Below are 25,486 nucleotides of genomic sequence, written 5' to 3' on the forward strand. Positions count from 1 at the left end.
GCTGTGTCAAGCCTGACCTTAAAAACCTCTAAGGACGGAGATTCTACCACCTCCCTAGGTAACGCATTCCAGTGTTTCACCACCCTCTTAGTGAAAAAGTTTTTCCTAATATCCAATCTAAACCTTCCCCACTGCAACTTGAGACCATTACTCCTCGTTCTGTCATCTGCTACCATTGAGAACAGTCTAGAGCCATCCTCTTTGGAACCCCCTTTCAGGTAGTTGAAAGCAGCTATCAAATCCCCCCTCATTCTTCTCTTCTGCAGGCTAAACAATCCCAGCTCCCTCAGCCTCTCCTCATAAGTCATGTGTTCTAGACCCCTAATCATTTTTGTTGCCCTTTGCTGGACTCTCTCCAATTTATCCACATCCTTCTTGTAGTGTGGGGCCCAAAACTGGACACAGTACTCCAGATGAGGCCTCACCAATGTCAAATAGAGGGGAACGATCACGTCCCTCGATCTGCTCGCTATGCCCCTACTTATACATCCCACAATGCCATTGGCCTTCTTGGCAACAAGGGCACACTGCTGACTCATATCCAGCTTCTCGTCCACTGTCACCCCTAGGTCTCTTTCTGCACCTGTCCTCTTTTCCCTCTTGGTTCTCCGGGTAACTTACTCATAGCCCTGAGTACTTCAAGTAACCCCTTTTGGGGGGATCTAATTTATTATGTCTTTACAAAAGTCAGTCTCCTTTGGCCCTTTCAGGCCCACCCTTCCCTCTTGGTGCTTCCATATAACCCTTATTCCAGGGCTTCAAGTTCCCCAATTTGATGCAGTTCCTCCTGAGTCAGGGAGCTCTGCCAGTCTCACTGCAGCCCCTGGCCTCTCTAGAGAGTCTTTTCCACAGATCTCCTCCTGCCTTGGTCCCTGTTGGTTCTTCCCATTGGTTCAGGGACCCCACAGCTCTTCTTCTTTGGGCTGTACTGTGATTCAAGATGACTTCCCCAGGTTACCAGTCTCCTCTGGTTCCCATCCCAGGGACTTTCTCTCCTCACTCGATATGCCCCTGCAATTCTCTTCTCCAGGCTGTCTGCCCTCTCTCCCTTTCTGAGAGTCACTTGGCAGCTGTGTTTATCATGATTATCTACCTGATTAAGACTTGGTCCCCATCCCCCATCTTGTCTGCTGCTCCCTTGAACACCTATTTCCTTAAAGAGCCCATGTCATGGAACCAGGGTTGGCTGGCCTTTCCCCCCCACTACTCCTTAAAAGAGGACACACCACCCTGTTATGTAAATCTATCTGTTTCTTGCATAGTGCCCATCATCATAGAATCAGAATCCCCCCAAGCTCAGATGTCCATATTAAAACCCATCTCACAACTGTCACCTTTATTAATAGTCTCAAAAGAAAAGACATAAATTTGATGGCTATAGACATTTAATTACATTCTCTAATTTCTAGGGGGTCCCTGTAAGACAGTTTTAACTTACACTGGGTGCATCAGTGATACAGTAGTTGTAAAAGCTTGTAAGACTATTACTCATGATGTATTTGTTGTCTACACAGAACACTTTAGTCTGCAGAGCTATCTGACCTATACCTTTCGTGAACATGAAATAATCTGTACAGGATGGCGGGAAGTGTTGTAATGGAACTTCACCAACAGAAGAAGAATTACTCATATTTAATAAGAGGCAGAATCTATGTTTATATCATTTTACTTGGCTGAAAAATAAACACAGATGTCACATTTGCAGATATGTTGTTTGTAATACATTATTTTACCACTTTCTGCAATGTTGCAGCTAAGAAAACCATTAAATATTTCTCTCTGTGTGTTGTAGTGCTGATCAAAAACATTCCACTGGCATTTTGTTTTGAACAGAAAATAGCTTTTTGACAAAATGAAATTTTTGCGAAAAATGTTTTTGTTGAAAATTTCTGGGGTTTCTGGAAAAAAATAAAAAATTCAGTGTTCGGTGGCTGAGAAATGAACCCCCACCCCACAACGTTTGGGTTTTGACATTAAACCTAAAAAACGTTAAAGAATTTTGTTGACAAAAACAAAAGAATTCATTTCAATTGACATTTTTTGCAGGAACAAAATAGTTTCCCAACCCACTCTAGTGTTTTGTAAGTTTGCTCATCACCATAATATCGGAGCACCTTCTAGTTAATAGATTAGCACATCAAGGTCCCTGGTGAATGTAAAAAATTCTTTGGCTTTTCTCCTTTTACTGATTGTAAAAAACTGCTCATGGGGTAAGGTTTTTTTTGGGTGTATTGAGGTTGGGTAATTGCTCTAAGAGTCATTCTGAATGATTCTAAGTATTGTGGAAAAGTTTAACCAAAGAGGAAGGTGGAGCAGTATGACTGGTCAGGATTTTTGGCTCCGTCAGATGAGTGATATTCATGTGCTTTTTCTATGTGCCTGGTCAGGCCAGGGTGATCTTGGTGGATTGAGGAAAAATCTTGGGAGCTTCGGAGATATCATCATCACAGCCATATTCTGTCAACTGCAGAACAAAAGTCTCATTCTTACCTCTGTAAACATTCTTGCTTTGAATCAAACAAAGCAAGTAGGTTCTGCAAAAGCTTTCCATTTGCAATATGTAGGGACTATAAGTACATATGACTGTTATCTTACATGGGAATTGTAAAGATATACAACTAGCAGCTAGCCTTTGCTCTCTTTAATATCAGTATGAGTCATAAAACTAGTCCATTCTTCACCTCTTTTACTTGCAGCATGGCTGTTACTCATGTGCCCATTCAGCTTCTTTACAGTCTATTTAGTATATATTTGGCTGGGTTTGCTTCCATGCATCTCAATATGATAGCAAGCTTGGGCTTTTTCTTTTATGCATTCCTGTGTGATTTTTAGCATCCCCTCCATCTCTGTAGGTCATGGGTGGCAATGTATTGATGTTAAAAACGCTTTTAAGCAAAGAAGCAGCTTGCTTTTCATGTTACTGTTTTGCCTTCCAAAGGCTATCCATTAAGTTTGATTCTTTGGAATACTATATGCCCTTTGTCCTAGCTCTGACAGGAATACATCACAGTTCACAGCCTTTAATTCTTTCTCTTCATTGAGATTTTTTTCTCCCTTCTTTCATGTTTGCAATGAACTTGGCTTGGTTTTCTGTGTTTATCCTGACTCCACATACTTCTGCTTAATCCCTTGGGGTTTTACATAAGTAACTTAGCAAAGACAAAGTGAACTGTGCTGGTGTAGCCACAGACTTACTATAGATACACACCCACCCACCCACCCACCCACACACACACACAGAACATGGAATAAACAGTCTATCTTACAGTTCATACACGGACTCATCTTCAACCAGCACTTCTCAACTGCATTTAAATCTGCTGGTTAAAATCTGTCTATTCCAGAATAGTATGATATCTCAAGTGTCCACAGGACTCATTCAGTTGATGACAAGTGATGCAGACACTTCACTCCTCCCAAAGCACTTTCTAACAGAACTTCCCTACACACAGACACCCCTTACAATCTGCCTCAATGGATCAAATTCATCCCCACTGCAAATCCACTGAAGTCAATGGAATTACCCAGACATGAATTGGACTTAAAATATAAAAGATTTTAAAAGCAGAAGAAGAATTTTGAAACTTCCCTGCCTCCAAAAAGTAATCTGACAGTGAATGCACAAAAGGGGCTTGTCAGGTGAAATTGAAGTGAGGGACCTGATGCTGTGGGAGATCTGGCTTCCCCATGGATTCTGTTTGGTGGATGCTACTGCCATCATCTCAGATTTTTTAAACAAATACAACCCTGGTTTCCTTTCTCTCACCTCAGTTTTTGTTTTTTTTTGAATTTCCAACTTGAGATCAGGCTGAACCTCTTTCCTACAAGGAAATATGCTCCTTGGGCTAATTTCACTCAAGTACAGCACAGTAACTGCCTCTGAATATTGGGGAGAGAAATGTGCTGATCCAGTTACACTGCTGCATTGCCCTAGATAGGGCTCTTACATGCATCAGGGACTGAGGATGTCTTAGAGTCAAAGGACAAAACTCCAGGGAGCCTCTTTAAACTCCAACTCTACTTTGCTGTGACACTTTGTATAGTTCCACACTACTTGCTGATTTGATCAATTGCGGCTTCCTTGAGGGCAGGGGGGATGGCACAGCTTTTTTACTTATTTATTTTTTATTTTTAAAGATGCTGGTATTCTGGCTCAACTCACCTAGTTGCTAACAGACAGCAATCACAAACCTCAAAGTGATCAGCACCAGCTCCAGAGAATGATATGCCTAGGGTAGACGGAAGTTCCGCTGATTTATTGCACTCCCTTAGGCAGCCTTTGCCAGCTGGCCTTCTGTGGAGCCCCGATGAATGCAAGATTAAAGATGTCCTTTACAGCACACACCTCCTGTGAATGTGGCTTGCACCTTGCTAATCCAGTTTTTGTGAATTGAGTCCTCTTTTATTTCACCCTTCCCCCACTTCTGTCTTTAATTCTTTTCCCCAATTGCTTGGTTTGACAATTTTCCCTGCTTGTTATGTTACATTGTGGCTTTGCCTTTCAGTTGGTTAATGAAATTTTTCAGAAGAAACTTTGGGCCTGATCAAGCAAGTCCTCCACAAATGTAACTCCCATTGAAATACATGCCCTCTTTACATGCAGAGGGCTTGCAGGACTGGTCACGTATTTCTTTCCAAGCAGCTGTTCAGAGGAGAAGCACCCACAAATAGAATTTTCGCCACCTGTACATTCACAGTTCAAGGCCCCAAACTGCAGAGGTTCTTGACGTGTCTTTAAATCCTTAACTGACTGACCAATGCCTGGAACTGGCTTTCCAACCAGGCCAGCCTTCTAACCCCCTTCAAAATTCATGTGGTTTCTGCCCTCAGCTACAGAAAATCCCAGAAGTAGCAGTCTGGAAAGAAGAGGGGTACCTTTCTTTTTTTTCTTTCCTCTACCTTTGCCTTTAGTCCTGCATTTTTTAACCCTTAACAGATGTGTGATGGATAGGCCTGGCAGTTCCCTCAACATCCCTCAATTTATTGTATTTAATATATAAATTACAGTAATGTTTAGGCAGGTCCCTATCACGATTGGAGCCCTGTTGTGCTTGTTGATGTACACAGAAGCAGAAAACACCTGTGCTGAGATAAGTCAACCTAAAGAACTGATGAAGGAGTGGTGCTAATGGTTCAAAGGGAGTCCATTCAGTTCTCCTTGGATGCAAAGGCAGAGGTTGCAATGAGACTGGGGATTCAGAGAGGAGGAAAAAATATTAAATAGTCCACAGAACCCTAGAAGGAAATCATGGGAAAACTTGCCTCAGGAGAACATCTTTGAAAAAAAAAAAAAGTTTGATTTTATGTTCTAATTAAAAACTTGTGGAGTCAGATCAGTGAAAAAATGTTCCTGCTGCAAAGTACACCCTACCCTAAAACTCATTTGTTTAATATTGGGCTTATATAATAGTAGTAACTAATTTAACATACCAAAGAGAAATGTAAAGTTTAATAATAGAGTTCAGGGTTTTCCAGAGTTTTGTGATTAAAAATCCCTTGATTAAAAAGAAAAATATAGGGTCAAAAGTAAGCCAGAACTCAAAAAATATTTAGTTTCCTCCATGCCCACTATCCACTAACCTTTTAGAGAGAGTGAAAACTAATTAGACTGTACTGAAATGAATCTGTTTTGCTCCCTACCAAAAGTAGCTACAATCAGTCGATGAACAGATTTTTTTTTTCCACGAATGAACCACTGAAAACAGGGCAGTTCCACACAAAAAAATGTACTTTTGTCTTAATCATCAGGCTTCACACCATATATGTTTTTGAGCATCTGCATCACCTTATCAGTCTAAGTCTTGCTGTTTCTTCTACCACATTTCAAAGATCTGACCTTTTCCCGCTTTCCAGATAGGCAAAACTCTTGTCAATGCCCTTATGTCCTGTCTTGATTACTGCAACTGCTTTTTGTCTGACCTCCTTGACACTCACATCACCTTTCTCCAATCCATACAAAGCACAGCTGCTAAAATCCTCTTCTTGGCTCGTCAATCTTACAATATCCCGCCCTTCTGAATCCCTCCACTGGCTCTCCCTGTTCCACCACATCAATATTACATTTCTTGTCCTTGCTTTCAAGATTCCACCTGTGCCTACACATCCAGCCTAGTCCCTTATCTTGTGACTCTGTCCACTCATACCCAACCCCCAATGACACGGCCTGGATTTCCTGTTTGCTTCTTGCATGGCTGTCTCTGCATGATTTTCCATGCTGCTGGCCTCTATGCATTACATGTCCTTCCAGAACTGACCTGCCAAGCCACTCTCTCACTGAAATCCCTCAAGACCCACTTGCACACTGACACCCACAAGTAAAGCATAACATTTGTATACATATTTATTATTTAATTTACAATCAAATACCTGTTCTAGCATGATGTGTATATGCCTTAACTGCACGATCCTGTTGCTGCAACCCATGTGCTTTTGTTACACCCACTGTTGTCACATATACAATTTAGAGTGTAAATTCTTTTGGAGCAGGGACTATATCTTTTTAATCTGTACTGTGTGGAGCCTAGCATACTTTGGCACTGTAAAATGATAATTAATTATACCTGCCTAATATCTTGGTTCCCACTGCCTCCCATTTCACTGTGCTTCTTGCTTTATCCTCCCCTTCCCCCCCCCCCCCCCCGGCCAAACCAGGGCTGTTCACAGTAGTGACACTTAGGTCCTTCGCAGCTCTGGGTTCGCTACAGCTTAGAGCATGTACCACTGGATGGAGGTGAGCAGTGCACAAGGGTTCGTTACCATCTGTACCAGATTTTGCAGGCTAGCCTCGTTTTTTAAATAGGACTGTCCCATGGTCAAGTTTGAGGACTTGGGAAATATCATCACATTGTGACAGGATGATGTTTTGACACAACACCATCCTGTTGCATCATGCCATTGGGTCAGCCACCAATGAAGAGGACACTGCGTTGCAGTGGGTACCTATAATACACCCACACGGGTACCTTCTGGACACTCTCAACCCGACCCTCATGTATTACATTATTATTAAAAAACAAAACAAAACACCCAAAGAGGATCAGGATGCCGAGAGGAGGGTGATCTCTCACTGGCCCAACTCTCCTCCCCCGTTTCCCTTCCTTCCCCTTTGTGCCTTGATGTCCTTTGCTGCGCTGAGTTGGATTCACAAGGCCAGTGGCCTGCCTTGGGGGCCGGGGCTGTGCGTACAGCGCCACGCACAACTCGGCTGCCCCCTCACCTGCCACGGCCAGGAAAAGCCAGCGGGCCTCGGGGTCCCTGCGGGGTAACCGAGGGGCAGCTGCGGGCCTTGATTTCCTTCTGCTCACCCGCGGGGCGGTGGGGCAACGGAGGGCCCCAATTTCCGCCCTCTCGGGGCTGCTGGGGGGTCTCCGGGCAGGCCGGGAGAGCGGCTCCAGGCGGCGCCCGCCCGGCCGGAAGCGCGGCGGCCGCAGGACCCGGGCCGGACCCAGCAGGCGCCCGGGGCCGCGGCCAGCGCTGAGGCTGCCCGCTGCATGACAGCGCGGCCGGGTGGGCGGCGCCCGGCCCTCGCAGCCGGAGCGGGTTGGTCGGGCGTGGGGAGGCGGGGCGCACGCCGGGCCGGGAGGGGGCACCGAGCGGAGGGGCGCTGGGGCGGCGAGCGGAGCTGCGGGAGGCGAGCGGGACGCGACGGCGGTGCCGGGTGCAGGGGCTGGAGCGGGCTCCCGGCCGCAGGGAGCGAGGGACGGCGCGGAGCCGCTGCGGACGGTAAGGGCTGTACGCGCCCGGCCCCGCCTGCCCCGGGGAAGAGCTGCCCGAGCGAGCCGGGGGCTTCGGCGCTGGGCTCCTTCCTGCACGGCCGGGGCCTCTCGGAGCGGGGGCAGGATCTGAGCCCCGCGCGCCGGGGGTGGTGGCAGGCAGGCAGGCAGGGCAGGAAGCGCTGCCCCGTGCTGCAGGCAGCCTGCGTCCCCGCGGTGGGGGGCGTTGGGCTGTTAAAAACCTAGCTTAAAGCCCGTAGTTGGTCCTGCCCGTGGCCGAGCGGGCGAGAGACAGCGCTCCGGGTTTGCCCTGTGCAGCTAGCCAGGCTCTTTGCAGGAGCCACTTTCCCCTTTGTGTGCAGCGTCTTGTGCAGTTGCTGCGGGAGCCAGCTCCCTTGTTAGACCGCGCCGCGACCCGCACCGGGGCTTGGGGAAGGGAGAGAGGGTCGCAGGACGCTCCCAACTTTTAAACTTCAGCGTTTATTAACTTCTCGTCAGGAACCAAAGCAGGCATGGTGTCCCCAAACTGTAGTAGCGATTCTTTTTTAATAAAGGAATTGGCTGACTTAGCAAATTAAAGAGTGGACGGCACTTCCTACTTCAATGATATGTGTGGTGTATGAGCGTTGCAAGATGTTAAATCTTTATATTGTTGAAGAGCTTTCATAGCATTGCAGCTTTAGATTTAAATGTCAGCATTCAATCTCTTGCTCATAGCCACTATGAGCAATCCGTACAACTTCACATGAAAAACTGCCCCGTTGGTTTATTCTCATTAGAGCTTCCAGGTATATGTACATAATGCATTTATTCCTGCTTTTATTTTTAATGGACTGTGTTTAGAAACTTTTTAAAAATAAATTAATATTTACTTGCATTTATGTTGGGAGATTTGTGATCTCTGAAAACTTTCCCCATATAGTTAAAAAAACAAAACAAAAAAACCATTTCAGAGTTACTTAGTAATATAACTAATGTCTTCCAATTTGGCAAGTTTATGTACAGATTTCTACAACAAACTTTTTTTTCATTGGAAATATTTAGCAGCTTGGTATGGGAATATTTTATACTACTTTTGAGAAAGTGCATTGCTTTCTGAATCTTAATGGTGGTATTTGAAGGAAGAATAGCTTTTGTTAAGTGTATTGCAACTTTCCTGTCTGGGTTTGTAGAAACAATCTAATGGTTCAAGGATTCTGGTCCATAAGTGAGAGGAAAAAGTACACTTGGTTGCCAAATCCCTGCCTCCAAGCGATGGATTGGCTGTACTTGCAGTATGTTGTGTTGACAATTGTTAGTTTGTCCCCCAATCCTACACCTGTGGGGACAGAATTCTGTCCCTCTGACTGATGGAAATCTGATTTCCTTGCAGAAGTGATTTCAGTTTATGGGTGACCTCTTAACTGCCTGTCAGAGGAGGATTCCAGAGGGGATTACTTATCCTTCCTCTTAATAGGATGGAAAGACACTTAGGCCTGGCTGCAATATAAATTGGTAAAAATACAAAAAAAAAAAAAATTCAAGATGCTGTCATTTATCTCCAGCATGGCCTTGCAGTCAGTGTATATATAATATTTTATGGAATGTCTGCTTAAATTTCAGAATGGCATTTCTTGCAGGAATCTGCAATTGATCAGTGTAGTTTGTCTATGTAAAAATATTTGAATTAATTCAGTGCAGGAAACCACAGATGCTTAAAGTGCTTCATCTAAGGATAAGGCATTATAAACGGTGTGATAAATCATATACAATATATTTTATGGTATTTCATTGGTTTATTATATTAATTTTCTTTTCTTTAGCAAAATAACATCCAAACAAGCTACTTATCTTTCTTATTTTTATTTAGAGAATGGTAGCATCACACTTTCATTGTAGCGATAACTGAAATTTGAATTGCACCTTGTAGACACCTAGTGGGGAGAAGTTAGTCAAGCAAATATCCATTGTTGAACTTCTATTTCAGTTCTTTCAGTGCATTGCACTGCATCTCTAAATTTGTTGATCCGGTCTGCTGACAAAGCTCATGTGATAATTAGAGAAGGAAAGTTTCTATGCTAGGCAGATTTTTCTAGGAATTTTCTTTTCCCCCACAGTGGATTAGGGAATCTTTGGAAAGAAAGGTCAGATGAATGCATGTATGATAGGAACAATTGTATCTTGTGTGAAGTCTATTGGGGGCGGAGAGGGGGTGGATTTTTGTTACTCTGATGATATAGAAGTATTTTGTGGATACATGTGAACGTGAGCAAATTGAAGCAAGTCTCCCTGCAGCCTGGCAAAGACTGAAAGCAGTATTTATTCATGGGGGTGGAAGGCAGATACATTTTCCTTTTTAGTTAGTCAACAGAGGAATGCTGCTGTGGGAGGAAATGCTTTGGTACCACAGGTGTGGGTGCCAGAACATTATTTTTTGGATATGGAGGAAAATACTTAAAAATCTGAGTGGGGGATGATGTGTAGGAACCTCTAGCAATCTAGTGTTTAATTTTAAGTAAGTGGTGTTAGCACAAGGCATTTTGTAGTGGAATTCTGCCCAGAATTAAGGATTGATAAGGTTACAAGTACTCCTATCTCCTCAGGATCAAGCCCTTAGGCTGCAAATAGAACAAATTAGCATTTGGTATGTTTACAATCCTCCTTCTACCCCATTGTGCACTACTCCACTCCGTCTGCCACCTGACTATTCATTCATATTTCCTCCCTAAATATAGCAATGTTTCTTGCCAATGGTATGTCTTCCCCCCCCCCCTTTAAACTCCCCTAGCTGAATAATAATTAAGGCAGTCTCTTAGCTATTTATTTTTAACTCAAATGTCTGAAGATAGAGACAATATAACTCCATTTGGAATAACATCTTAACAGGACAAAATAAAGAACTGGTGACACGGTTGATTTTTCTAAAGAGAGCGTTGCCATACAGCTAAACTAATATCTAAGACTGTCATTTATTGCTGTTTTTTAAAGTCTTTAACCACATTTGCCCATCAGTGTATAAAGACTGACTGGGCTTTATGTGAGGAACTTTGGTAGCAAGACAAAATGGCTGCTGTCCCCTCACCCAAAATTGACAGGCAGGCCTGATGTTGTGGTCTAACCTTGCGGAAACCGTTATTCCTGGTAGACACCACCTCTACTCCAGCATACTATCTGCAACTTCTATGTCATTGTTTGGGCCACTAGTTGTGTGCAAGCGTGGCTTCAATAATTCCTTCCTGGTCCAACTGCAATGGTGTGCCAGGTGCCATTATAGCAGCCAGAAATTAGCCAGGAGCAAGGATTTTATGCCCCCCCTCCCTTGGTAGCTGTGATGGAGGGTGATGCAGCAGCCCCTATGGCAGTGCTGTGTCTCTTGAGGATTCTACTATTCAGGATGAATCCAGCAGTGCCCAGTTAAACTGGGCTTAGGGCAGCTTCATGCTACCTGAGCAGTGCAAAATTTTTCGAACATACCAGTGAATCAGGCCCTTTGTTCTCACATTGTTCTTTTTGATATGGGACTATTCAGTCTGGATTTTTTCTACTACATTAAACTAGTTTATGAACATTTCTTACACTTGCACAGCACTTCAATATACAGTAGAATTATTGCCTACTCATATTACATAACTCTTAAGACTTTTATTCTGATGCATTTTAAAAGTTTTTCAGTGTGACACTGAATAGTTCGCACTCTTTGGTATCCCAACACAGCAGTTTGGTATCCCAACACAGGTATCCTTATGATTGGACGTAAATAGATGCAAAGGAAAAACAGTTGAAATAATACAGTTTAAAAGGATACTGTTGTTCTGCATATCTTTGTTACTATATATTAAAAGGTTATTTTCAACAGTGTTTTTACTCATTGCTTTCTAGTTAGACTTGATTGAACTTTCAGACCTATAGTTTCTTGTGTTAAGTAATTTAAGCACCCACTCTCTCAACCCTGCTCAACTGCTCCTTCTTAGGTGGTCTGGGTGTGTCATTTTCAGTTGCTGAGTAACATACTTTACCACTAGAAAAACAAATTAAAAATTGAGGGGGAAGACCCTCACCTAACCAAAAACATAACATAGCATAATTAAAGAAAAATTGAGAGAGGGCAGGATGACTTCTGACTTCTGTTGCACAGAGCATGAAAATTAAAGGAAACCGTGCTAAAAGGGCCCAAACAATCTGTTGGAGGGGGAGGGAGGCTTAGTAAAAGTAGCATCATTCGTCACTCCCCTTCCCCCCCTCCCCCCAAACAGCAAGTAAGCTCCTCTATGCAAGCATGTATGGAGGTCCCTGGGCTTACAGGAAAACAATTGTGCACATCCTCATTCTCCGGTAAAACTTCAGGGGAATACCCTTGATGTGAATTCTGGCCATGTCATCACTAATTCTAGTGGGTTCCCATTCTGTTCTGACATATCTCCTGTGAAGAAAGGTTGGGGCCATGTGCTAGCAGAAAGGCATTAGATGGAGTCCTGCTGCGAGGTTAGACAGCTGAGTGTGCTGAGGGAAGAAGTATGGAGCAGCTAGCCCTCTGCAGGTGCCCCGGTATCCGCAGTGTATGCCATGTGTCTTGAGACATGGTGGTTCAGAGGGACATACCTCCTATTTGACTGAAGGATTTAAATTGGTCTCTTCTGACCAGATAAGACTTTGGAAAATTAGCATGTGTAAAGGGCCATAGTTTTGGTGTGATTTTGACCCTCTTTTCAGCCTTTCCATGGGAATGTATGACCTCTCCCATGCTTTCAGGAGTATGTCTTGCATATAACTTAAATGTAACATAGTTGAAGTCTTGCAAACTTAATGAAGTCTGAAACAATGTCATGAATCTTTTTTTTCTTTTTCTAGGTACAGCATGTGCACGGAGCTCAATAATGAAAGTTCTATGGCAAGTACATCAGAAGAAGGTGTAACAGGCTGTAAAATTCAGCTAAACTTGAATTCTTGGTCCCAGGAGTGCCAGGAAACCCAGAAAAGGAATTAATTGGAAGAATATTGATCTAGACTTGAAGAAGTGGAACACATCAGCAACATAATACCGGATCCTGGTGCTTTTTGAATCTTTGGAGGATTGTATTCTTTAGGAATTGCTATTGACATTTTAACTATCCCATTTAGTACATTTTTAATCTGTTTGTACATAAAGATTAATCTGGACAACTTGAGTTTTGTTATTGTTTAATTACATTATTGAATGTTAAAATATTTGCCAAGATGAGTGCAGAAGGATACCAGTACAGAGCTTTATATGACTACAAAAAAGAGCGAGAAGAAGACATTGACTTGCACTTAGGAGATATATTAACTGTGAATAAAGGTACCTTAGTAGCACTTGGATTTAGTGAAGGGGAAGAAGCGAAGCCTGAGGAAATTGGTTGGTTGAACGGCAGTAATGAAACCACAGGGGAGAGGGGGGATTTTCCAGGAACTTACGTAGAATATATTGGAAGAAAAAAAATATCTCCCCCGACTCCGAAGCCTCGTCCTCCTCGACCCCTTCCTGTAGCACCAAGTTCTGCAAAAGTTGAAGCAGACAGTGAGCAGCAAGGTTAGTGCTGTTAGTTCAATAATTGTTTTTCTTGTAACATTTTTTCTCTTACTAGATTTCTCTCTGTTCCACAGTTTTTCATTTAAATATGTTTGTGTATAGGACAAAACTGGCAAAACTGTAGTCAGCAATTTATAGAAATCCTATAAAGATTTCATATGGAGAATGAGCAGAAAAAGCTGATGGCAGTTTTTCCATTTTTGGTGCATCAAATTCACTAGCAGGAGTTCTCTGCAAATATTGCATTCCCACTGTAAAATTCTTTTGTTTAATGGCTTAAAAAGATAGATATAACCCCAGGTGAAAATATTTCTAACGTTAAACATTTTCTCTTACAGTAAGATCAAGTATTTATAAAATAAGTAATAGAATTATCATAGAAGAAACTCTAGTTCTTTTACCGTGTTCCCTGTCCAGAAAGTGTCTAGTTTTTTTTCTGTATAAAGGAGAAAGAACTTCCTACATTTTAAGAACATTCTTGCCTAACTTCTGCAACATGGTGGTCAGAATTAAGGTAGGATTTGGTCTATGGTCCGTAGCTGACATTGGAGGGAGTTTAATTGAAAATTGTAAGTAAATATCTGTCTTAAGATGATTTGTGTAATCTACCTACTAAAATTCAAACTTTTAGGCAATGTTTACACTAACACTTTTGTCGGCAAAACCTTTTTGTTGGTCCGGGGTGTGGGGGAAAAAAACCCACACACCTGACCGACAAAAGTTTCACCCACAAAAGTGCCAGTGTCGACAATACTGTGGTGGCGGGAGAGTGTCTCCAGCCTACATAGCAACCACCACTCATTGGGGGTGGCTTAATTATGCAAGCGGGAGAGCTCTCTCTTGCTGGCATCAAGCGGCTACATGGGAGACCTTACAGTGGTGCAGCTGCAGCGGTACAGCTGCGCCACTGTAAGGTCAATGTAGACATAGTCTACCAAAAGAAACCAGGCAAGCCCAGCAGACAGTATTTTGATATTTAAATTAAAGGACACTTTTTGCATTAGTCCTTATTTCAAGTGCAGAAATGCTTAAAAAAAAAAATCACTTAAGTAATTGTTCTGTAACAGTTTCCTTTTTTTCTGTTTTGTTTGTTTTTACCAATAATTAACTACGTATAGTAGCATTTTTGTCTAAATCACCCTGATTTCTATGGTGGCACAATCATCATATACAGTGACGTCACATCGTGCTACCAAGGATGTGGAGGTGGTTGTGTTACTCAAAATCATGACATTAGTTAATCAGATGGAGTGGGATGGCAGCTGGTTATGGGAGATTCTGTTTAAACATAGCTGCTTTGATAATCTACAATGACCGGAAAGGGAATACAGAAAATCATACATAACTAAATGGAAATTTCTAAAACACACCTTTAAAATGTGGTGGAGGCTTAATAAAGAACTCACATGACTTATTCTTCACAGTGACCCAACCTTGAATATTTATGAATTACTTATAACTCTTAGTGTTTTGATCATAGGGACTTAGACCCTGGGTAACATTTTTAAAAGCATCTATATCCCATTTTTAAACTCTGGCCCTAAGTGCCTAAATTACTCAAAGTATTTAGTCAGCTAGTGGGATTTTCAAATCACCCAGGCCCAAGTCTTTAAAAGTACTTATGTTTTGCTCTGCTTGTCATTGTTATGCCTAATCCCTAGGTGGTCTGCCCCAGACTAGGCTCCCAGCTTCCCATACAATACATGAAGAGAGTTTAGGCACTTAGAAAGGGATTTTCAGAAGCTGATCAACTGGGCAGGAACTTTGCTAAGCTATTCAGAAGTGAAGTGGTGGGAAGAAGGGCTTAGGCATCTAATTGGCTGACCTGGGGCATGTGGCTGATGGGCCAGAGATAGCCACCTCTCCACTCGAGATCATCAGCTGTGAATCTTCTCCTGGAGTTAGGCACCTAAGCTGGGTCAGCCTCTTAGGTAGCCCATGCCCTAGCATCCAGAACTGTATCTCCTGCTTGTACTTGAAACCTGTTTTATACTTGCCGTGTGCCCTCGTTGCCTTTTCTGCATGTGCTTTGCTGCTCCTGCGCCTATTGGTAGCCTACCCCCGACCCTCCTGATGCAGGGGTTGGCAGGTAACAGGTATTAGGCTCTGAGCATGCCTACAGGATTGGGCCCCACTGGTGAGATAAGTGTTCCGCTGCCTACTGTACTTTAAGAATCCTATTTTGGTGTCTCCGGGACTTAGACTTGAAGAGGTGCTTGGAGCCCTAGCTTAGCTGTGGAACAGCATCAGCGCTCAGGTGGCTTTACAGAGGTTGACTTAGGTGCCATGGGTACTTAGATGCTGGTGCCTATGAAAATGTCAGTGGTGCCTAAATGATGAATGTGGGCACCTAAAGAGGCAGATAAATGCCAATGTATCTTTAAGGATTTGGGCCCTAACTCCCATTGATTTCAGTGGGAGTTGGTTTCAGAGTAACAGCTGTTTTAGTCTGTATTTGCAAAAAGAAAAGGAATACTTGTGGCACCTGAGAGACTAACCAATTTATTTGAGCATAAGCTTTTGTGAGCTACAGCTCATTTCATCGGTTGGGAGTTGGGTGTCTAAACACTTTTGGAAATCCCATTAGGCACCCTATCTGTATCTTTAGGCATCTAAATATTTAATCTGCCCCAGCCTCCTAAATCCCATTGGCTTTCAATGGGATTTAAGCATGGAAGAGCCTGCCTAACTTTTGCAAATGGGCTTTACATTCCTGACTCAACTAGGTACTTTTCAAAGTCCCAACCTTTCATTGTCTTTTTGGCAACTGGAACAGACTGATTTTGATGCGACTACAAGTCTGGTAAAGATTGGTTATTTCTGCTCTAAACTTGTTTCCTGCAGAATAACTTACTTGGGTGGGCAGTAAAAACAAGAAGTGAGCAACTCTACTAGGCAGTGCTCGTTTGAAAATACAGCAGGCTAGGAGTGGAATATATTTATTGCCTTATGTGCTGAGGCAGTCACCATTAACAGGTAGTGATTGCTGAGTCAGAAATTTAGGTGATGCATAGTAACTTGCCTGAGCTCCACATGTCTCTCCATGTTTACCTGAGGGCAATTTAGAAAGTTACCCTCAGAGCTTTATAGTGACTGTCAAACTTTTCAGAGAAGTCACACGGCTAATGTTGATGCTTTTGAGCCCCTTATGGAATGTGCTCATTATGGACACCTCTGCAAGCTCTGGCTCCGGCTGTTGAGTGAAATTCTGATATTGCCTTAGAGCCCATTGTTGGCTTGTGTATGAATGAGTGCAATGTGCTGGTAAAAATCCCAGACGAAAATAGGTATCTCCCTTTTTGAGTGGGACAGTGCCCAGAGCTCCAGTGGCAGAATCTCCCCTAGCTCTTGGTTTAATACAGAGTATTAATTAAATGTGAGATTAGCATTCTTTGATTACCTTGGAGGTCTAGTGACCTAAACTGCAAAACGTGCCAAATTTAACAGAGAATTTAATAATTTGAAAGGAGATTGGCCAACAGCCAGAGTGAGTTTTTGCAGAAACTTTTAAAAATCATTTTTGCAGTCCTAGACCTGTAACTTCCTGGTAAAAATCCTTTACTTCCCCAAGACTTGTTTGAATTCAGGGGTTTCTGTGTATCTTGTAACAGTTGACTATACAGTTAGCACGTAAAGATCATTGAATGGCGTTCTCTGCACAGTTGTGAGGGAAACACAAAACTCTGAAGTCCAAGTGGCATTGTAAAGAGTTAAAAGCTTGTATGTTTACTTGAGACAAATTAGAAAAAAGTAAAGATTGAAAAGGGATCTGTTTGTTGTTGTTAAATAACTCACCATACAAACTTCTTAAATTAAGGTACAGAGTATGTGCACCAAATACTGGAGACAAAAGAGGATGGGTTGAGGGGAAGGGGGAAATCAAACTGAAAGGAGGGGATAGAAACTAATGTTAAATATAAACACAAGAAAAAAGTAATTTGGACCCAAAAAAAAAAAGTGCAAAGTGTCACTGGGATGAGACCTGTAGGTGAAATGGGAGATACAGTACCAGACGAAAATAAGAGTAGTTAAAAGTGCATTTGATTTTCAGATGGCTGGTTCTGGTTTAAAAATTGCTGCAGGGAATGGAATAGTTAGTATTGTCTACAAGCCAAACTAACATGGCAGCAAGCCAACAAGATTCTTCCCAGGATAATAACGTATTGCTCTGCACACCCCTAGAATGCATTTTGAGTACATTAATGCTTGCTGAGAAACTTGCTTGACTGTATTTGGTCAAGTTTATATTTTCATTGCTTAACAATTTGAAACTGCTGTAAATCAAAGTGACAGACTGATGGAGGAATTGGAAATAATGACATCTTTCTTTACTGTAACTGTCTGTCTGTAGTTTGTGTGCTTTTTATTTGTTCTGTAATTTGAGCCAACTCTGTGTGTGTGTAATATAGACACAATGATAATAGTTTTAGTGAGCTTATCAGAAAGACAGTTCTTTATACCATATATACCATACCAGGTCCTTAAAATGAATTTGTCTGTCATTGTCTAAAGTTGAGAGAATTTTTAATAATCTAATGTTTGACTATTTATGTTTTACGTTTTTGTTGTTTTCGTATTTTTCTCATGCTAGTCAGTCTCTAGTTAACTTCACTTTCAGGTTTCCATGCACTAGATCATAGCTACAGTTTTTGGCCCAGATGAATAACTGCACATGTTAGTAGTCCTATTAAATTTAATGGCACGAGTAAAATTAAAATTACTCCTAACATTTGCAGTATCAAAGCCTTTGTTTATAAACTGCATAAACTCTTTATTATTCAAAATTTATAAGCTATTAGAATATTTGTCAATCTTAAATTATATAAAAGCACTTTTTACTAACTGTAAACTATAATTTTAGGGCACCATTTGAACTGACTGTCCCATTTAAGTTATTTATAGGAGACTGCAGAGGGCCAGAATTCTGGTTAGTTACATGAAATTTTAGGACTTTTCATTCTGAGTATCTTCCCTCCTCCTTCTAATTTCTCTGAATTCAGAACAAGTCTGGTTTGCATGGGGTTGATTTTTCTACTGCATCTGGGTGGGATCATGATTGTGGGAAGGGTGGGAGGAGGAGCTACAGGGCACTGATTCAGTGCTGGTCAGGGCTATGCTGCAAATAGCCAGCCTTACCTTGTGCCACTGGTACAGAGTTCCTGTCCTGACATGCACCTGGTGTACGGAGGAAAAAGGGAGGCATGGGGATGCTGGCATTATAGATAGCAGAGCCACTTCCACCAGGGGAGCGTTCCCCAACACAGCAGGGATTTTGTCTTAGCTTTCCGTAGCCTCTTGAAGTTTACACAATGCAAAATAGCCTTAGCAGGCTGGAGAATCCATCCGTGTGACTTTAATGGACATAATAAGTTCATGTTTTACAGTTTAGGTGAGCAATTCCCTTCCTCTGCCCTACAAATCCTTATCTTAATCCAAAATTAACAGGTTACTTGTAGCCCTGTTAGGTTCCCTGGTTTTTGACTCAGTGCTCATCTGACCAAATGTCTTCATAGAATATAATTTATGCATATCTGAATCAGTTTGCTGAAAGTGGATCTTAGACTCTGGGGTCTGAAGTTTCATTAATTTACAGAAATGTTTTCAGATTGAATTTTATATGCTAAGTTGTCCTCAGTTTTTAAAACTGAGTTTGCAGAATAAGGTGGGCAGTCAGACCAGAATTTCACGTTAGCCATTTGTTTCACTTTTACTGTTCTAAAGAGCTTGGTTACTTCCTGTACAATTTAAAACTGTCACATCTGTTAACAATGAACTCGCTCAAAGGGTATGCAAAGCATTTAATAATCACGAGTAGAGGCTATTCAGCGTCATCACAGAAATTCAGCCTAGATTTTTAAACCCTCCTTTCTCTATTCTGCTGTATAGATACAAATCAGCAAGTCAAACATGATGGCTGTGATGGGGTACATTCATTATAGGGGGCACTTCCTTGTGCCTTCCTCTGGGGACCAGCTCCTGTGTGGTGTGGTGCCCTCTTCCATTGGTTACTCACGCTGTGACCCTTCTCTCTCTCTCTCCTCGACTCGGGGTGCTCCCTCTTTGTGACTCAGTCATCCGGCCAGGCCATTATATAGTCCTCCCAGGGTAACAAAGTGCCTCCAGACTAGCTGTAGGGGAACCCAGGCCTGTTCTCTACACAGAGTCCCTGGGCTGGAACCCAATAATGAGCAGCCAAGATCTGCTCAGTTGTGCTCCTTGCTGCTGTTTACCTGGGCTCCTCCTACTCAGCCCTCTCAGGCATTCTTTCCCCACAATTCCTTCTTCCAGGGCTAGGATCCCAGGGTTTATTCTCCCTCTAGGTTTTCTCCTCCCCCATCTCTGGTCCCGGAGAGTGATGGCACACTCCCCCTTTACAGCCTTCTTTGGCTCTTGACTTCCTGGCTTTATGCTAACCAGCCTGCTCCTGTCTACCTGGGCTTCATGTTCAGTTAAGCTTGGTATTCCTTCCAGGTGCAGCCAGATACTATAATTGGCCTCTAAGGCCCACGTTAACCCCTTCAGGGCCTGTCTGGGGTGCATACCCCGCCACAATGGCGCATGCGCCAAAGTGTTGGGACTCCCTTTCCCCATACTGCTCAACCTGTCGATGACCAATTGTGGGATGCAGTGTGTGGCAAAGGCCGAAACGGAGGGGGACTAAAAACTTTATTTATGCCTGAAAATTAAAATGCTGTAGGATTCATTCCTTTATTGTAATTAACCTCAATGCAATTATTTCTTTCCAATATAAATAATGTTCAACAGTAGCAATAAGGGAGATGCTTTGTGTGAAATATAGGTAACGTGGGAAATAAAATGAGTGATGTCCTTCAAAATAAGGGGCATTTGAGAAGTATGCTTGGAGCATCACTTCTCTAGGAAGTGATGGCTATTTGATGACATGCAAGTTCAGCTATACTTGATGCTGTATGAGCTGTGAGACTGCATAGTTCTAAGATTCCTCTACTAAGAAATAATGTTGATTTGGTGCTTCACTTGCTTTGCTGCACTGCAAAGCTGATGGGAACACTACATCAGCACTTTCCGCTGGCAGCGGAGGGAAGAGTGAGCAGATGAACCCTAGTGGTGTGGGGAGAAGAGATGCCAAGGGCTCATTATTTCTTTCCTTCCTTTTTCCCTACACAAACACACTCTGAGGAGGAGAGTCCATCCTTCTCTCCAAGGTGTGGAGGAAATAGATCATGTTCCCTCCCAACCTATTATGGGTTGCCAGCTTTCTGACTGAACAAAACTGAACACCCTTGCTCCGCCCCTTCTCTGAGGCCCTGCCCCACTCCCTCCATCCCCACTCCCTCTGTCGCTTGCTCTCCCCCACCCTCGCTCACTTGCTCATTTTCACCAGGCTGGGGAGGGACCCTTTTTGACTGGGTGTTTGGTTGAAAACTGGACACCTAGCAACCCTACCATGCGGGTGGAAAAAGAAGGAAATTGCCAGGAGAAGGGAAGAGTCTTTATCTTATTCAGTAAATGTATTTGCCAGTTAGATGAAGGCTTCCAGGAAGTTCTCAGGATTGCTGCTGGTGCCTTAATATTAACAACCTTAGAGTTGTGAACTTCATTTCTGAAATGTTCACTGCATTACAGTGCAGAATTTGTGCAGAAATCAATGTTATGTACAGAATTTCCTTTTCCTCCCACAAAAATGGGCTGCAGAGCTGTTGGCCACCACTACGGGGCTCTGGACCTGGCAGAGCCCAGCTCACAAATAGAAGATGCTGCCTGGGGGATGGGGAAGGAGCTGGAGGGTTCCCAGCAGCTGCAGTACCCAGCCCGCCCTGAGGGAAGGAGGCGACGTGCTGGAAACACCGTACAAGACTAGGGCCCAGCATCAGGCTGTTTCTCCTTCTGGATCCTGGGCTCTGGTGGGGAGCAGGGGTGTGAGTGTTTGGGCTGGGGGTGCGGCCCACAGCTAGGTTCTGGGTGTCTGGCTTATCTGCTGGACGAGGGGGAGGGGGAGCAGAGAAGCAGACACTGGGTTGTCATAGCAGTTTACTTAACACTCTACTGCTGAGGGAATTTTTTCATCTGTATTGTTAGACACAGTTGCTGATATTTATTTTGAAATAAATTACAAAATAATTGAAACTGGCATGATTATATAGTGTTGTTTTGACAAAGTTTGCAGAACTTTAAAATATTGTGTCTAGAATTTTTAATTTTTTGGTGCAGAATTCCCCCAGGAGTAAATGTTTGACTTAACAGTGCTGCTGTAACCAGAAACATGACAGTAAAACAGTGTGGTAGTGCATCGGTGACTTCATTAGTTTACAAATCTCAACATTTTCTAACTGCCCGATCAGCCAGTGTATCTGAAAATCAAGTTTACTACCTGTTACATCATGAACGGGAATGAAGATTCTGGAGTCTACAGCTAGCTGAGGTAGAACGGAACACAGCTTACTTTCCCAGCTATAGTGACTCTACAGTACTAACAACGGGAAATGGTTTGCCCTGAGTACAAAGGTGTCACTTTATTGACCACGGCTTTTGACTATTAACCCACATTTAGATTTGGTTAGTTGTAGTTTAATGTTTTCTAAAGCTGCATTTAATAGTAGAAGAAAGTTGCCTTGCCAAGTGCCTAGTTTCTGAACTATTAAATTATGTGGACCCTTGAAACTTCATAGCACTGAATCTTTTATATCTTCTTGCTTTTTTTTTTTTTTTTTTGTTGGAGGAAGAAGCAAGTGTGAAAATATCCCCTCCATTATCTTATAAAATGATTGAGGAGAACTCCATCTGCAGATGGTACCTGTTGTGAGAGACACTTGCTGGGCTGTTGATTTTAGATGGAGTTGCTAAAAACAAAATGTACAAAATATGCAAACTGAGTATACAAAATAGCTATATATTTTGCAGTACAGTTCTACTCTGAAAATTGTGGGAGGCTTCTCTTAGGTGCTTTTATTTATATATATATATAATATTTTTGGTCATGATCATCTGCAAATTAGAAAGGCTAGTGTAGTTGTCAGGTCCTTGCAACATAGCAACAAGGCCAAGTAGTTGGCTGTTATGGTAAAGATTAAAAAAAATAAGCACCAAAATTCAAGTTCTGAAAAGCCACTTTTCATATTGTATTGCTGGCTTCTGGTCTTAAAAAAAGGCTTTTCAGAGGGTATGGGTGTGTGTGTGTGTGTGTTCCCCACTTCCAAGTCTGAAGTGCTCTTTTGAATCTTGTTTGTTCCTCAAATATGTGTTGCCTTACTATGCAAGATGTTTTAAAACAAATACTGTGGAAAATGTCATTTTTTCCATAGTTATAGGCATTTTTGTTAGCCTTTTCTCCATAGGATCAAGACATTTGGCCTACATGAGGATTTAAATGACTTCTTGTGCCAAATTCTGTCTTGGCTTACACTCTGTGTGCAATCAGTTGCATTGGGTGTAAGTCACTAAAGTCGGGCAGATTTTTCTTCTTAATGACTTTCTTTGTGGATACTGTTGAATAATTGCCCTCTATATTATTATTATTGTTCTGTAATGTAATAAACACCATAAAGACAAATGTCAAGCACGAAGGAAGCTCTAGTCTGTCTGTGACCCATTCTTGCAGTTAATGTGAAATGCTGAACAGATAGTTGTCAAAGGACATTGTCTTCAAGTGCCCTTTTTAGTTAGCTCAAAGAGTAATCATGCTTCACTTTTCACAAACAGCCTAGATATTATTTTTAAAAGAATATAGAAATTGTGTCCTTAGTAGACTTGTAAGGACACAAAATCCTAACAATGTTCTTGTTTTATTCAAAACAAGAAAAATGATTCCTTAAATCCAGGTTTCAGAGTAGCAGCAGTGTTAGTCTGTATCCGCAAAAAGAAAAAGAGTACTTGTGGCACCTTAGAGACTAACAAATTTATTTGAGCATAAGCTTTCTTGAGCTACAGCTCACTTCATCGGATGCTGTAGCTAACGAAAGCTTATGCTCAAATAAATTTGTTAGTCTCTAAGGTGACACAAGTACTCCTTTTCTTAAATCCAGAAATCTATAAATTTTTATGTTTGTGCGTGCTAATGCAGCTGGTAATTGTTAATGATCAGAGATTTTAACTGAACTGTTTAGTTTTCGAGTTGTATTTGCATTGCACAAAATATAGTGGTATATTTGTAAAATTTAGCTTAAATTGTATGTTAAACACTAAGACATGGGGAGGTGCATGATTGTTGCCTGACCCCACTGACTGGTAGAGGGAAGTAAACATGCTAGTACTGCAAAAACCCAGACTGACAAAGAAACTACCTGTTTTTTGCTGTAAGGAATACTCACCTGTTAGTTTGGCTCTGCAGTTATTTTAATGATGCTATTTTAGTCAAATCTGTACCATTATTTAGCTCATTATAGTTGTGTTTTAAAAGTACAAAACAACCATTTTGACTAATCTTTAAGTGACCTTCAGCCTTTTGTACTACCCACTCGCCACTTTTAATAGCTCCATATGTTGCGCACACGCACAGCAGATTTAAACTTTGGCAAATATCAAGTGGCCTCCTCATCTTAATCAGGATCATCGTAATCTGTTCTACCATCTATAACTCATGGCTGTCTGAAACAGACGCTAGACTAGTAAATACTTTTCCTTTAGGCTGTACATGAGAAAATTAAAACTTTGAGATTCAGCAACACATGTTGTCTTACAGCTGTTGAGTACTTGCCAAGAAAAAATAATTCTGTACCACCAGCAAATGACCATACCCTCTTAAATAGTTGTATGGTGCCAATTACACATCCACATTTTCTTGTGTGAAAGAACACAGATGTTAGCAATACAGCTGGCCATCAAATCTTTCACATGTATATCTTTCTCCCAAGCTGGTTTCCATGATAAACTACCATGAAATCAGCCTGAAGGCTGAAATCTGGCGAATTACATTATTTTAATAGCTAGGAATGAGAAGGACAATTGCATGATAAATACTTAAGAATAGTGAGAGGCCTTATATATTCAGAGCACTTACAATATTTTGGTCATTATATTGAAATCACCCTAAACTTGAGAACTTAGTTACGTTATTTTGACACCGAAGGGAAGAAAAAATGTAATCTTAGGTTTTATTTAGTAATGTAAATTGAAATTAATATCCCACTGTTTGGTTATTAAGACTGATTTCTGTTTGCACATTTTACTTTAAAAAGAACTATTAAAACTCTGTCATAACTTACAAAATGCCTTTTTAACTGTAACTTTGTATGGATGTATTAAATTTGCCTTCCTGTATCATTGCTGTTTGTTTTCAAAGTTAAAATACTTTTTTCACCTTTAATTGGCACAGTCAAGGAAAGGTTGATATGGCTATAACTTGTCACCTGAAGTCTTGTGATGAATTACAGGGAGGTACAAATGCTTGTACCAACTCAACTTCCCTTTGTCACAACTGATGTTTGGATTCCATAGTGCAGTCTGGAGTAATAGCACCTATATCTTAGTCTGCAGTTTCATGGTTCGACCGTTATTACAAAATCATTTACAAGGGGATGGTATCAGAAGTTATTAATTATGATGGTAATAAGTGTTTATAAGTAGGAGCACAGGCTTGATACAAGTAGTTAAACCCTTGAATAGTTAAACTGAAATGCAATCTTCACTGGAGATTTAAACCTTTATTTTGTTTTTTTTAAACATCTGAAATGGCAAAAACCAAGACATAGAAATGTAAACTTTGAGTGAAATTTGAATAAACAGAAGCTTGATTGAAAAATGAACTGATTGAGGGAGAATGAGTTTAAAAATCACTCCCTTTGGCAGCCTTTTATTAGATTGTTCTTTATCTCTTTTACAAGAAATCTAAAATACTCTGGGGTCTGTCATTTGTCTCCATTTTTGCTCCTTCTGTTTTCAATTATGCCAATATCAGTTATACCATATGGACAAGCGCTATATTTATTATCTTTTTTTTTTTTGGTGGGGGGGAGAGGGTTAATAATGACAAATGGGAGCATTAAGCCAAACCCAATGTATCTGATGTGGGTACCATCACTGACTCACTTTAGCTGGAGGGGAAAAGACCAAACTTCTACCTCTGTAGCCTAGGAGAAAGTTCCTGCGCTAGGAATGGTGAGTCTTAGAGTTCAAATCTCATCTCTTCTGGCTACTGGCTATATTTCCATGCACTTTACTTCCCTTACTATTGACTAAGGCCATGAATTCCAACCCTGGAAAGTGCTGGCCAAGAGCTGCTGAATCTCAACCTCCGTTTTTTAAATGTTAGCAAAACGCATATGCTAACTCC

General features: G+C 41.8%; 1 protein-coding gene across 2 annotated transcripts in view; it reads left to right on the forward strand.

Annotated features, from left to right (window-relative positions):
* Nucleotides 1–7,589: 7,589 nt before the first annotated feature.
* The window catches only part of PIK3R1 (phosphoinositide-3-kinase regulatory subunit 1), a 78,530-nt gene continuing 60,633 nt past the window's right edge, over nt 7,590–25,486 (forward strand). For both annotated transcript variants that reach the window (XM_084628852.1, XM_084628853.1), the window contains exons 1-2: nt 7,590–7,722; nt 12,540–13,239. In XM_084628852.1, coding sequence (XP_084484978.1) covers nt 12,906–13,239 — 334 coding nt within the window. In that variant the 5' untranslated portion in view covers nt 7,590–7,722; nt 12,540–12,905. The remainder of the gene's footprint in view (nt 7,723–12,539; nt 13,240–25,486) is intronic.

This window comes from Lepidochelys olivacea (genome assembly GCF_965140295.1).
Source record: "Lepidochelys olivacea isolate rLepOli2 genome assembly, chromosome: 5".
Classification (NCBI taxonomy): domain Eukaryota; kingdom Metazoa; phylum Chordata; order Testudines; family Cheloniidae; genus Lepidochelys; species Lepidochelys olivacea.